Source organism: Hypomesus transpacificus, chromosome 4, assembly GCF_021917145.1.
Source record: "Hypomesus transpacificus isolate Combined female chromosome 4, fHypTra1, whole genome shotgun sequence".
NCBI classification, from domain to species: Eukaryota; Metazoa; Chordata; class Actinopteri; order Osmeriformes; family Osmeridae; genus Hypomesus; species Hypomesus transpacificus.
The window spans coordinates 10,280,558-10,293,087 of NC_061063.1; the positions used below are offsets into that span (position 1 = coordinate 10,280,558).

The following is a 12,530-nucleotide window of genomic DNA, read 5'->3' on the forward strand; positions in this document are numbered from 1 at the left end:
CCACTGATTTAGCAGACGCTCTTATCCAGAGCGACTTACAGTAAGTACATGGACATTCCCCCAGGCAAGTAGGGTGAAGTGCCTTGCCCAGGGACACAACGTCCTATTGCATGGCCGGAAATTGAACTGGTAACCTTTTGATTAATAGCCCGATTCCCTAACCGCTCGGCCATCTGACTCCACCAGTAGTCCTCATCAAGTACTTATCAATGGCAAACCTATTTTAGAAAAAAAATTAACAATATTAATAAGTAATAAGTGTTTAAAAACTTTTTTTCGTTTTTTTTGTACAACCTTTTAAAAAAAATATATATACTTGTTCAACCTTTCAAAACTTTTTTTCACACACAGTGAAAGGGGAGAGAGAAGAGAGAAGCCTAAAACAGAGTAAAGCAGATTAGAGCAGAGTACAATAGAGTCCTAATCAAATCTGCTTTGCTCCAAAACTAAATTAATAAGCCTGGCTTCAAAATGTAAGAAGTAGAAAGTACAGATATTTGTGTAAAAAATGTAAGGAGTGAAAGTAAAAAGTTGACAGAAAAATACAAAGTAAAGTACTGATACCAGAAAAATCTACTTAAGTACAATAACGAAGTATTTGTACTTTGTTACTTCCCATCTCTTTGCAACACCAACAAACAGAACAACAATTATTCAGTTCAAGATGCAGATGTTGGTGACATCTTGCTGTGCTTCACTTTGTTGACAGTGAAAGTGTTTGTTCTGGTCAATGTTGTTTCTCACTGGATTTCAGGGGAAAGTCACATGATCACAGCAGCCTAGCAATGCTGCTGTGAAAGCTGCACGATCACAAACTTTAGAATGGTAACAGGTCAAAGTTAGTTAATAAGTTAATGTCTGCTTTAAATAGTATTACTATTGGTTGCAATATATACAGGAAGTAAGTTACCTAACAAGCAAATCCTGGAACTGTTATTTTACTATTGTGGACTTTTTGTTAACATTGTACATTCATCCTTAATGGCACAATATTCAGATTTAAGATCATATCTTTATTTCATGCAAAAGTGCAGATTGTAACAATTATAACATACAATTATCTTATTACTGGTAATACAAATAACATTGTTACAGTAAAAAAGGCACAACAATTGTGTTATAGTGACATAAAAGCTCTCATTACCAAATTACACAAATGTGAATTTTTTTGTTTTGGAATAAAATATACTTTTGTGTACTTGCAAAATCATATTGTACAAACTGTGCATATACCTAACGTCTACTAGGTAATGACACACGTTGGCATCACCTATATTACCTTCTCCTTTGATGCTCTGTCTGTTTGAAATCCTTCTGAAGAGACCATAAACACAGACCACACCTGGCTCACCACCTGTCTGAAGACCTGTCTGAAGAAGACCTGTCTGAAGACCTGTCTGAAGACCTGTCTGAAGACCTGTCTAAAGAAGACCTGGTCTGGCGTCTTCTTCTCCTTTATCTTCTCAGGTACACTTCTCTCTGAGTTTTCCTCATATATCTCTGGGCATGAGCTTGTAAAAAAAAAAAGAAGAGCTTTACAAATAACATGTGACCGCTTGATTCCTATAAGTCAAGCAAGATTTTTTTAGCAAGAGCACAAGATAAACATTATAAATATATGATGAAATTATACATGTAGTGGCTATAAGATATCTACCGTTTGCTGCATTTAGACTGTACATACATTTCAATAAGCTTTGTTTGAAACACACAGTCAACAACAAAGACATGCATGCAATACAAAAATATTCCACTGTGATTGTATACTCTAGGGTACTCGAGGGTCATCGGTAGAATACACGTGGGGTTAAAGGGTTAGAGGCTGTTTAGGTCTGGTCATGAAACACTGCATCTGATTGGTCAGCCGTGGCTCCTGGAAGTGAAGGGCGAAGCTCATTCGTCGCTGTTGCAGTCTTTACAGAGGATGAGATCTCGGTCGGGGAAGAAACCGGCGCCCACCAGCGACACGGAGCAGCGAGAACACTTGAAGCAGGGCTGGTGCCACTGACGCTCCTGGAACGACACGTACTTCCCTTCCCCGAACCCTGGAGAGAAACACAACATCTCACGTGAGAAACACAACATCTCACGTGACAAACAACACCACCCGTGTCAGATGCTGATGAATGGATGAATGATGCCTCTCGTCTCCGCAAAACAAGGGCACATCTCACAAAGACACAAAGATTCCTAACATGAAGCTCAGTGGATATCAAAAGTTAACTGCGATAGTACTTATAGGACTTAATAACACACACAGATCTGCCAACTCTTTGGGTACTCTGTGTTCTCTGTGCAACACATTCTAAATAAACGCCAAAGGCTGTCCTTGCGTTGTCTGTGCTGTAGGGTGCTTCGCCTCTCTGCCTGGACTGGTAGAAAATACCAGGATTAAGCAAGACTTTGTTTTCAGTTTCATCACCAATAAATCATTCCTACCACAAAGTCCATGTGTTTATTTTCAGTTTGACAACTTTGGATTTGGCCCTGATAATGTCTGCAACGTCTCCCTCCCCAAGTGGCCCATAACCACCAGAGTGTCTCAAAGACCGTGGCACTAAAGACTGTTACACAACCAACCTGTGATGGCGGTGTTGCAGAAGGCACACTTCTGTGCGTACAGGTTGCTGAAGCACTTGACGCAGTAGGGGCTGTCTCCCTGGGAGGTGAAGGGTTGTCCCGCCAGAGGTATCTGGCACCCTGTACACAGGAAACACTCCTTGTGCCACGTCTCGTCCTTGTAGGTCACCCCTCCCTGAGCCAGGGTCTGTGTCAGGGATCCAGACACAGAACCATCAACCACCGGGTTAGGTTAGGGTTTGTTTCCTGCTTCATTGGGAAGTTTTTGTAAGTGAAGGGTGACAAGAAGGGCAGGTAGAAAGAGAGAGGACATGCAGCAAAGGGCCCAGGTCAGATTTGAACCCAGGCAGTTATGGTAAGACCTCAGTATACATGGTGCACACCTTATCTCCCCCGTGGCTGTATTGTGAGGGACTGGTAGCTCACCTTCTTGCAGTGTGTGCATCGCGGGGCAAACCTGCCCTCGTAGCAGGGGACGCAGTAGTAGAAGTCCTTGTCTGGGATGAAGGCCTGGGCACCGATCGGCTTCTCACAGCCGTGACACAGGAAACAGTCCTCATGCCAGGTGGATCCTCCGTACTCAAGCTTCCTGGAGCCTGAAGGACAGAGAGAAAGAAGGGAAATTAAAGGACAGAGAGAAAGGAGGGAAAAAAGAAAAAGAGAGAGGAGAGAAAGAAGGGGAGAGTGCAAGGAAGAAACAAACTACAGTTTGACAGTTGCTAATTTGTGTGCCAGGTTAGCTTCTACGTTCTTGGGGAATGTCACACACCTTTTGGTTTATTACACACACCTAAAGTGTTCTAACACGCAAACTGAGAACATGGCAGAGATGATTCACCAATGACTACAGACACTTCGCTTTCGTTTATATAAAGCCAACCAGCCCTGACAAGCTTTGAGTACAACATAATAAGCAGATACAAACGGGATAAAAAAGACGTAATACAAATATTATTGTGTGGTTTTCAACGTTTTATGTACTGTTATTCCAACTGAATAAGTGCACAACTTTTTAAATGTCTCAAACGCGCACTTCAAGTGGGTGATAAAAGAAGCTAATTAAAAGCGTCATTCATGTGTCTGAAACTGAACATTAGATCTCTTTATCACGGCCTGTGTTTTACAGGCCTTGGCAGTGAAACTGGTAGGAAGGTCAGACTGCATTTTTAAGTGGGGCGAGGGGGCAGTATAGCATTTAACTGCATTCCAACACACAGTACAAAGCTAACAAAATGGACACCCAGTTCTGAAGAAACACAGAAATAACACCCCACCCTCCCCAGACATCCGACACCCCCACCCTGGTGCTGTGCCACAAGGCCCCTGAGGGTTCAACAGCCTGGAAGGCTTCCAGTGGAGCTTCCAGTGGAGCAAACACGCTATCACACCGTCACATCTAAGCTGTCACACCCTGCAAAAGCAGAACTCGTTAGCCTCTTTGCATCTCCCACACCTGTGTGACAGCTCATCCCCTGAGAGTCTGTGACAGGCTGCACATGCTGCCAGGTCAAGGGAACTAGGTGATGGTGCGATCACAGTCCTACTGCATCATGGGAAGTGTAGTTCACCTGGCATGACGGTCTTGTCGCAGGCCACGCATTTAGAGGAGAACTCATTGCAGTAGCAGTCGTTGCAGACCAGCGCCTCCTCCTGGCTGGTGAAGGGTTCGTCTGCTAGCGAGCGTTCGCAGCGGAAACACCGGAAACAGTGTTCATGGTAGTGTCTGTCCTCGTAGAACAGCTCCTGGAGGAAGGAGACAAACAGGATTAAGATGGAGAGGAGAGAGAGGGAGAGAGAGGGGAGAGGAGAGGGGAGGAGAGGGAGAGAGAGGGGAGAGGAGAGAGAGGGAGAGAGAGGGAAGAGGAGAGGGGAGGAGAGGGGAGAGGAGAGGGAGGAAGAGGGAGGAAGGGAGGGAGAGACAGAGAGGGAGGGACATAAAGGGAGGGATAAGAGGGGGAGGCAATGAAGAGAGCTAGTGTAGGGCGTTCCACACAGAGAACATTAGAGTTTAAGAGACCATTGACCACCGTCAAACCTTGTAATCTTTACTGTGTGCAATCTTGACCTTCGACAGTCTGTTAGAGGCAACTATGTGCTGTTGAACATAGTTTTACTCTCCACAGTCATCAGTATCCAGGAGTAAATACTGAAGCCCTGCACATGGGGAGTGTGCTGCTTGTGTTTGAGTTTAGCTGCAGAGCAAGCAAACACTGTTAGATAAACAGCCCCTATTATTAATGATTCCACTATGGTCTGGGTGAAGGAAGACAAGTCTGATGTATGGCTTTTCTCAGAAACGGCCCCAGTGGAGAGAGCAGGACAGCGGGGGTGATGTACTATGTGGAGGAAAGAGAGCCAAAGAAAGCTGGGTGTATATTTACTGCTTCTCCTTCTGAGAGACTCCATAAGTCACAGGTCACTGGCTGCCCGTGGCGCACATGGGTGTTCCTCATGTTTGGAAGAAGAAGAAACCAACAGGTCTCCATGTTGGCAGGACGTGACGCCAGACTACCAGGGACTGGACATTTACACTTTGTCATTTAGCAGACACTCTTATCCAGAGCGACTTACAGTAAGTACAGGGACATTCCCCCCGAGACAAGTAGGGTAAAGTGCCTTGCCCACGGACACAACGTCATTTGGCAATCGAACCGGCAACCATCTGATTAATAGCCCGACTCCTTAACTGCTTAGCCATCTGACCCCATACATGACGCCAGACTACAAGGCACTGCACATTACCAGGTATTTCATCTCTGGGCATGAGCTTGACATGCCCAGAGAAGTGCTGGAAACAGTATGCACCAACCCTAAAACACATGAAGACTCACACACTCACACACTGAAATTTGGTTCAGTTCTGGAGACGGAGAACGCACGTATCTTTTCTGCCACGCACACACACATACACACAGCTTACCCTGGCATTGTGTCCGATGAGTTGCTTGCACTCCTGACAGGTGTTAGCATACAGGCGATCGTAGCAGGGGATACAGTGAGGAACCTCCTCCAGCTGAATGTATTTGCGTCCGTACAGGGACTCCTTGCAGTTCCCACAGTCGAAAGGCTCACTCATGGCCGATTCAGCTCCTGGAGAGACTGATCACAACCTGAAGGGGATGTTGGCTGGGGGAGAGGGAGCTGGGAGAGAGCGAGAGAAAAATTGAAGGAGGTGACCCAGGAGGTAAACAGACGGTTAATTTGCTTTTCTTATTTAATCGATCAGGTGTTTTTCTATAAGAAATTGAGAAAGGGCTGAGTACACATTTCAATGGAAGAGTTGTGACCAAAATAAATCTCTAATTTCATATTCTCCTGTGTTCTCCTCCCGTTCTCTTGTGAATTAGTTGCTCCTCACATCATTTTCCTACCTCCCCCTCATTATAAGGAAATATTTTATGGCAGTTTGAGCAATAAATAATATTAATTGCAGACTGAGCTATGATGGCACAGCTTTTTCTATGTCAAAGGCTTGCCTTTAAGACTCTGGTCCTCCTGAAAATAAGGCAAACAGTTCCAGTGTTTGTCACCTCCGGAAGTGTGGATAGCTGGGTCGTAGCTCAACTGTCTTGCAATTGCATGTTCAAGAAAACAATTTCGGGAACTTACCAAAGGCTCCATCATACATACAAATGCAAACAGCACGGGGGCGACTTGCCAATGACCAATGTTTTTGCCAAAATGGGCATAGATTTTTCTGACCATAAGACTTGTCGCCATCATATAAGGAATAACAGAATCATTTGGGAATTCAGCATTATTCCCCTGGCCAACGACAGCATCAGTCAACGACTCTAAAGGCACACACGTATAAATGTTTCTCTTGGACGAGGGTTTGTTTACCATTTCTTTCCGTCTTCTGGGTGAAGAAAGACTTGAAAGGCTTTGAATACGTCAGCAGCTGGCCAGGATGGTGAGCAGCAGAGAGCCAGGCTGTGGTCACGAGAGGGCCAACCCCTGGGGGGGACTCAGAAACACGTCACATGGTCCCTGAACCAGCGCTATGCTCCTCATGAAGGTTCTTGGTTCCACCTGTGAGCAGCTGGTCTGACACGGGCCAGACGAGCTGGAAGCAAACCTCGGCTCATGAAAGGAATTTCACAGAGCAGATCTTTTACAGGTCTTGTGGTTAATGTTACACCTGGTCCCTAAAACGCCAGCATGATTGTCTGGCTAACACATTCCACATGAAGTGCTCAATGTTTTAGTTAGAACAACCAATCAACGCAAGTAGAGCCAGAAAGACTTCACTTTTACAAACCTCATAAGTCACAGAGGCATCTGCCTTTGTATCCTCCCTAACAAGACTGCCTCTGCTTTAGAGGCAGTCCTCTGCTTTAGAGGCAGTGCTCAAGGTCAAAGGCACAGGGATGGAAACCAAAACATGAATGAGCCCAAACCAGCCGTGTCTGTTTGGACTCACTTTATGGCCTGGCCGGGGGGAATCTGTGTGACTTCCCTCCCTGGTGTCAAGAGGTTGATGTTTCTATTCTGGGCCATCCATCTGTAGAACGACCGCAGCACTGATACAACAATGGCCTTCCTTCCGGGCATGGTTTTAATGTCTTATTGCGTGACAACTTCTGCAAATGCATTCTCTGCTCTGCCGCTGTGGTGTCCAGTTTTAGACACTGGAACGTTTTATCATGATGATTCACATCAATTGTCCATTAAAAAAATTACAAATTATAATCTTGCACTGTTTACAGTAAGAGACTGCATTTTCTCTTCAAATGAGATAGATATTTTCTCTGTTCCAGGCCCCTAGGGCTGTTTTCACTCCAAACTGAAATGTCATCTAGACCTCCTGCTACAGTTCCCAACAACAAGGACATATTCCCATTCTTTTGGAGTGAAATGTCTCACCCAACACGATTGACATATGTACAGAAGCTGTGCCTCATTGATCTGTCTGTGTCACGGCTGAGGGCATGCCAGCCTGGGACGACATGAGACCAGGCCTTACTGCTGCTTGCTTTTCTACAGGTACACTTGCACTTATAGCAATTCATCTTGTTAATTGTAACTTGCTTAACTACATGCTCTTATGGTTCCTCCCTTTGGCACTTATTTTTTGGTTATTCACAATGTGTGCTTCTTGTTTTGGCTACCCGCAATGCTTTGAGGCTATCTTGTTGTTATTATCAGTGACCTATGCACTTTGTAAAGCTCTCTCTTGGAAGTCGCTTTGGATAAAGCGTCTGATAAATGAATAAATGTAAATGTAATTGTATATGTATATATAATATATAATCTGGTGAGAGATTAAAGACATCAACTAAAAGCTTTACACTATAAGCCAGACAGTAAGACTCTTCAAACTTGGTCGACAACCAGACCTCTTTCTGTCTCTCCTTCCTTCCTCCCCCTCTCTTCCACTTCCTCCCTATCCCTTCCTCTCCTTGTTTCCCTCCCTCTACCTCTCACTCTCACTCCATCTGTCTCCCTCTCCCTCCGCTTCTCTTTCATCCTCCCCCTCTTTCTTTCCTTCAAAGCATGGCGTTGTCCTTGTAGCACCAACCTGAGAGTCTTCAGAGCAGTGCCAGCTGGACCTGCAGGTGATTTCTGAGGCTGTGTGCTACTCTGCTCATGTTTCCCAGCAGGGGAATCAAGGTGTCTATGCTGCTTTCAAAACACAGACAAAACATACTACTGCAAACATACTACTGCAAACATACTACTGCAAACATACTACTGCAAACATACTACTGCCCCCATTGGACTGGTGACTTCACTCTGACATTTCTCTCAAGCAGAATCATCTCAATACAGGTACAGAAACAGCTACAGACAACTGCAAATCTTCCCATTGAAGGGGAATTCTACCAGCAAGAGAAACTAGTAACAGTACCCATGAAAGGCTTTTACCTGCACTCTAAAATGATTTAGCGCACCGGCTCTCCGATGTGTCCTGCTCGACACAGTGGCCTTGTGATATAGAGTACTTTAGAAAACAGTCTCATCCTTCCAAACAGGAGAGAACTTTACAGCTGAGTAATGCAGTCAGCTCTTAAGCAGACTCAGTTCGACTCTTGAATGCTCATAGACGCCAAAGAGTTGGGTCAATAACAGGAAACGGGTAAATCATGTCATTAAATGACCACACTTGTTTTGTTTTTTTTACCATGTAGATTATGCTATATCCCATACCGTTAAAACAGAGAAGACTTCTGACTTGAGAACAACTTCTACTTTGTAGGGTTGTACAAGAGAGTTTATGAGGAATGTCAATACAGTCACACAGCACCATTCTACCCTGGGAAATGTAACACTTTAGGGGCAGGAATACAGGCAGAAAAGGAAACCCTGGTTCCCAGTAGCTACCAAATGACTACTCTGCCCTTCAACCCAGCACAACAAGCCACAGTGGAGTTATTCTGCTGGATCACAAGACTGCCATCTGACCAAGCACATAACTAAATAAATAAAAATACTATTTTTATTCATCTTTGAACTGAGTTCTCATCAATTCAATGTGGTCTTACTGCTTCAGAGATTTACCGTTTAGAAAGTTAAACCCTACAATCATTTACCATTGTCTTTCTGAGGACATTTTTATAAATGTGTTGTGTTGCTGGGTGACGGTGACTTGTATCTAAACTACATCAAAAAGTCTGACAGTTTATTCTAAGTTTATGGTAGTAAAAGAAAAAGGAACAACATATTGTTGGTATCTTTTGGGCAAACTAGCTTTAAGTAAGACTCTGTTTTACTTGGTATAATTTTCCGTAGGAACTTGACTCAACACAAGCAAACCAAACTGCCCTGGTCAACACAATCAGCTATGATTATCCAGAACAAATAAACATGTAAACATATTTCCCATCCACTGCTGCGAGCCAGAAGGACGTCCAGTCAGAAGATCAGCCTCACTGCCCCTGGTGTTCACAATATCAGCATGTTTATCTTCCCAGAAGCCCCAGCACTCCTACGACCGTGTCTCATTTATTTATCTCACATGAGGAGGAACATCTCCATGTGCAAGCAGAGCCAGAAGACTGAGGTGTGTATTCTGGATGGGAGACAGCTGGCATTGCCATAGCGCCAGGAGAGGAGCTCATGGTGGTGGTGTTGTCACTGGTCACAGCGGAGGCTGTGTAGCTGCTGAATGTCCTGTCACTGAGCCTGATGGTCCCTGTGATGAGTCAGAACAAGCCCTTCAAAGGTCCTCCACAGACAGGGAACAGGACCACAGCCGTGATGGAGGACTGACTGACTCTTCTGAAGGAAGGATCCTGATGGTCAGGTTCTGATCCGTTCAGCCTGATCACCCGTCTATCTCCCCTGACTAGCTGATGGGTCTGACTATTCTCCAGTGATTGTACTCAGGCCCAACCTTCGCCAAATAAGGAATGTTTAAGGAATGTGGCTGTGGTCAAAAAGTAACAGAATCATGTGTTTCCAATGTTGGAACAAAAAAAACGTGAACAAATGCACTTTTCTTCTTTTCCAGAAAGGCAAATTCCTTTCTCTAAAAATAATGGTGGAGTTCTTTCTCAGCCAACATCGGATGCTTGTTCACAGGAGGATAAATAGCCAGTGACTTAATCATGAGTTCATTTTATCGGAACTGAATTGAACATGATGTTATGTATACAGATTTGACTGAAAACATGTGGAAACTATTTCCATTAGATCCCATGAGTGTTGCAGTGAAGTCAACACATGACATCACTCCCCAGGTTGTTGAATGGCTTATTGAGGTGGCTTGCTGAATACAATTAATTATATAGCAAAGAAATTCCAGTAAAGATCCCCACCTATAATACAGATCTTTAAATTTGGAGCTTTGAACGCAGATGAACTGATATATGGTTTCATGTACAAATATGCAATATGGCTATCGTATTTAATATTTAGTATCCTATGCGGGTGTTCAAACAGGGGGTCGGATGTGACCAGCCTTTAGACAGACAGCCTGAATATTTACTGGCTCAGGAAACAGGCAGGGAAGGAGGCGATAAGGAACAGATGATGTAGAGCAGGGGTTCTCAAACGTTTTGGGGCCAGGGACCCCTTACAGCGGTGAACATAAAAGACTTTGGATAAGAGCGTCTGCTAAAATGACTAAATGTAAATGACTAAATGTGAACATTTTCCAAGGACCCCCCAATAATCGTTACATCCATTTAGCATACCCGTTGTGCTCTTAACTGGACACAATATGCTTGTTTTATTGCTGTAAATGGTCCCCATCTGTAGATTATTATATATTTTTGACTTTTTAATGATACAGCACACTTTTCCAAAGTTATAGTTTATGGCAAATTATTTCGCAAACCCCTTGGCTATGGTTCACCAAGGGACCCCACTTTGAGAACCACTGCGGTTGAGTATACGTCCATTCATTTCTTGAAACTGTACTTCATACTGCCTGGCTGTTAATTATGTCATGTCTCATATCTCCATGTTCTATATTAACATACCTACTATGTTTATATCTCCTCGTCATTTTTTTTAGTCGGCTAAATGTTTCTTCCAGTATTCCTAGCTAAAGTTAAACCTCTCATTTAAGGACTTTCTCATACTCGTTCTTAGCCTAAATCGTGCTAACAACATACAGCAGCCTAATGTGTCTTTGTTGTTTAACTACCGTTCTATTTAGTGACCATCTGATGTACACAACAACTATATAACTTAAAATATAGAACTAGACTGGTCAAAACTTACCAAAACGAAAATCGTCTTTTTAGGCTCTGGTAAAACCGTCCGCACGATTAAACTTTCCGGGAGTTTTGAGACGCTCTACCAGGCAGTCAGCTCAACACGCATGTACAGAGCCGTCATAGTCGCAGGGGGCCTATCTCCAAACACCGCCCCTTTACCTCACTTTACTACAGAGGCAATATCTGCTGTAAAAAAAAAATAGGTCTACTCATAACTGTCACGTATTTGGTTCTCAGTTATATAGACGATAAACTAAATGTATTTAAAAGAAAATGCGAATTGTCAAATTATTAGGCCTAGTAGTTTATCAGTGTTGTCAAACGCATTCAAATGCAATTCCATTAGACCCATTTAATGCTGGGCTATAATGCTTGGAGTTCTGAAAATAAATAAACAACATGAGTTAGTAGGCTACATGATTTGCCTACACCCAGCTGCCATATATTAGCATTCATAACTGAAAAGCTTAAGCTATTAGACCTGTTTAAAAATGTAAAAAATTAACTTCCCGTTGACTCGTTATTGTTTCATAGTCTCCATTACGGTTCCTTGCGACTCCTGAAGAGGTTTTTATCTGTCATCATGAGAAACTGCACGACTCCTAAACAGCCTAGACAGACATATTTTTCCAAATTTCTGACGTCCATTTTCCGCTCCTCTGAGCTGCCTGTCTGGGGTTGATTAGAGGCTACAGCTGCGGTTCCATCCTGCCGCTACCCATGACAGAATGTATGAGCAAACATTAACTATGCACTTTGTTGTACTGTATTTCAACAGTCAGAACTGTAATCTTTGTGAGCACAAGGAATACATTTAGACAGACAGCCGATGAGTTACCAGTGCTCTGTGCGGAGAAACTGTATCTTCGCACCATTAGTATGATATAAACCACCAGGTAAAATACACTTTTACACGTGCAACCCAAATACAATAACTGCGTCTTTAACATCCAGTGAAATGCCTTAACGGACCTGTATTAACATGCATTGTGGTGCACTTAGGTAACAAACCAATTTACCTATTCTAAAACGGACCTCAATCTTTCTAGGAGGATATATGATGCCCCCTGCTGTCCTTTAAAACACAACACAGCCACATCATTACAACAGGTACATTTTTTAAATTTCATTAGACCAGGGGTTTTCAACTGGTTTTGTCCCAGGGACCACCATTCTTACTAGAAAGTAATCCGCGGCCCACTGATGTGCCTGCACGCGCGCGCGTGCCTACGTGTGTGTGTGCGTACCTACGTGTGTGTGTGCGTGCATGTGGATGGAAGAAAG

At 43.7% G+C, this 12,530-nt stretch overlaps 1 protein-coding gene across 2 annotated transcripts; it reads right to left on the reverse strand.

Annotated features, from left to right (window-relative positions):
• Positions 1-623: 623 nt before the first annotated feature.
• Positions 624-11,913, reverse strand: fhl3b (four and a half LIM domains 3b). Of its 2 annotated transcripts, XM_047019400.1 has the most exons (7): positions 11,251-11,913; positions 6,424-6,646; positions 5,501-5,721; positions 4,149-4,323; positions 3,007-3,176; positions 2,581-2,767; positions 624-2,045 (listed from the first exon to the last, which is right to left on the reverse strand). In XM_047019400.1, the coding sequence occupies exons 3-7, from the start codon at positions 5,654-5,656 to the stop codon at positions 1,894-1,896; spliced, it is 840 nt and encodes a 279-aa protein (XP_046875356.1). In that variant the 5' UTR covers positions 5,657-5,721; positions 6,424-6,646; positions 11,251-11,913; the 3' UTR covers positions 624-1,893. The 2 variants fall into 2 exon arrangements, with proteins under 2 accessions (XP_046875356.1, XP_046875355.1); XM_047019399.1 differs by lacking the exon at positions 6,424-6,646 and having other exon boundaries at positions 625-2,045; positions 11,251-11,912.
• Between the last annotated feature and the right edge of the window lie 617 nt (positions 11,914-12,530).

Excerpts from the sequence above, each read along its gene's own strand:
- fhl3b (XM_047019400.1), bottom strand. The coding sequence starts at position 5,656 with ATGAGTGAGCCTTTCGACTGTGGGAACTGCAAGGAGTCCCTGTACGGA. Across the intron at positions 2,768-3,006 it reads GATGCACACACTGCAAGAAG|ACCCTGGCTCAGGGAGGGGT; the intron begins GTGAGCTACCAG and ends TCCCTGACACAG. Across the intron at positions 2,046-2,580 it reads CTGCAACACCGCCATCACAG|GGTTCGGGGAAGGGAAGTAC; the intron begins GTTGGTTGTGTA and ends GTTTCTCTCCAG.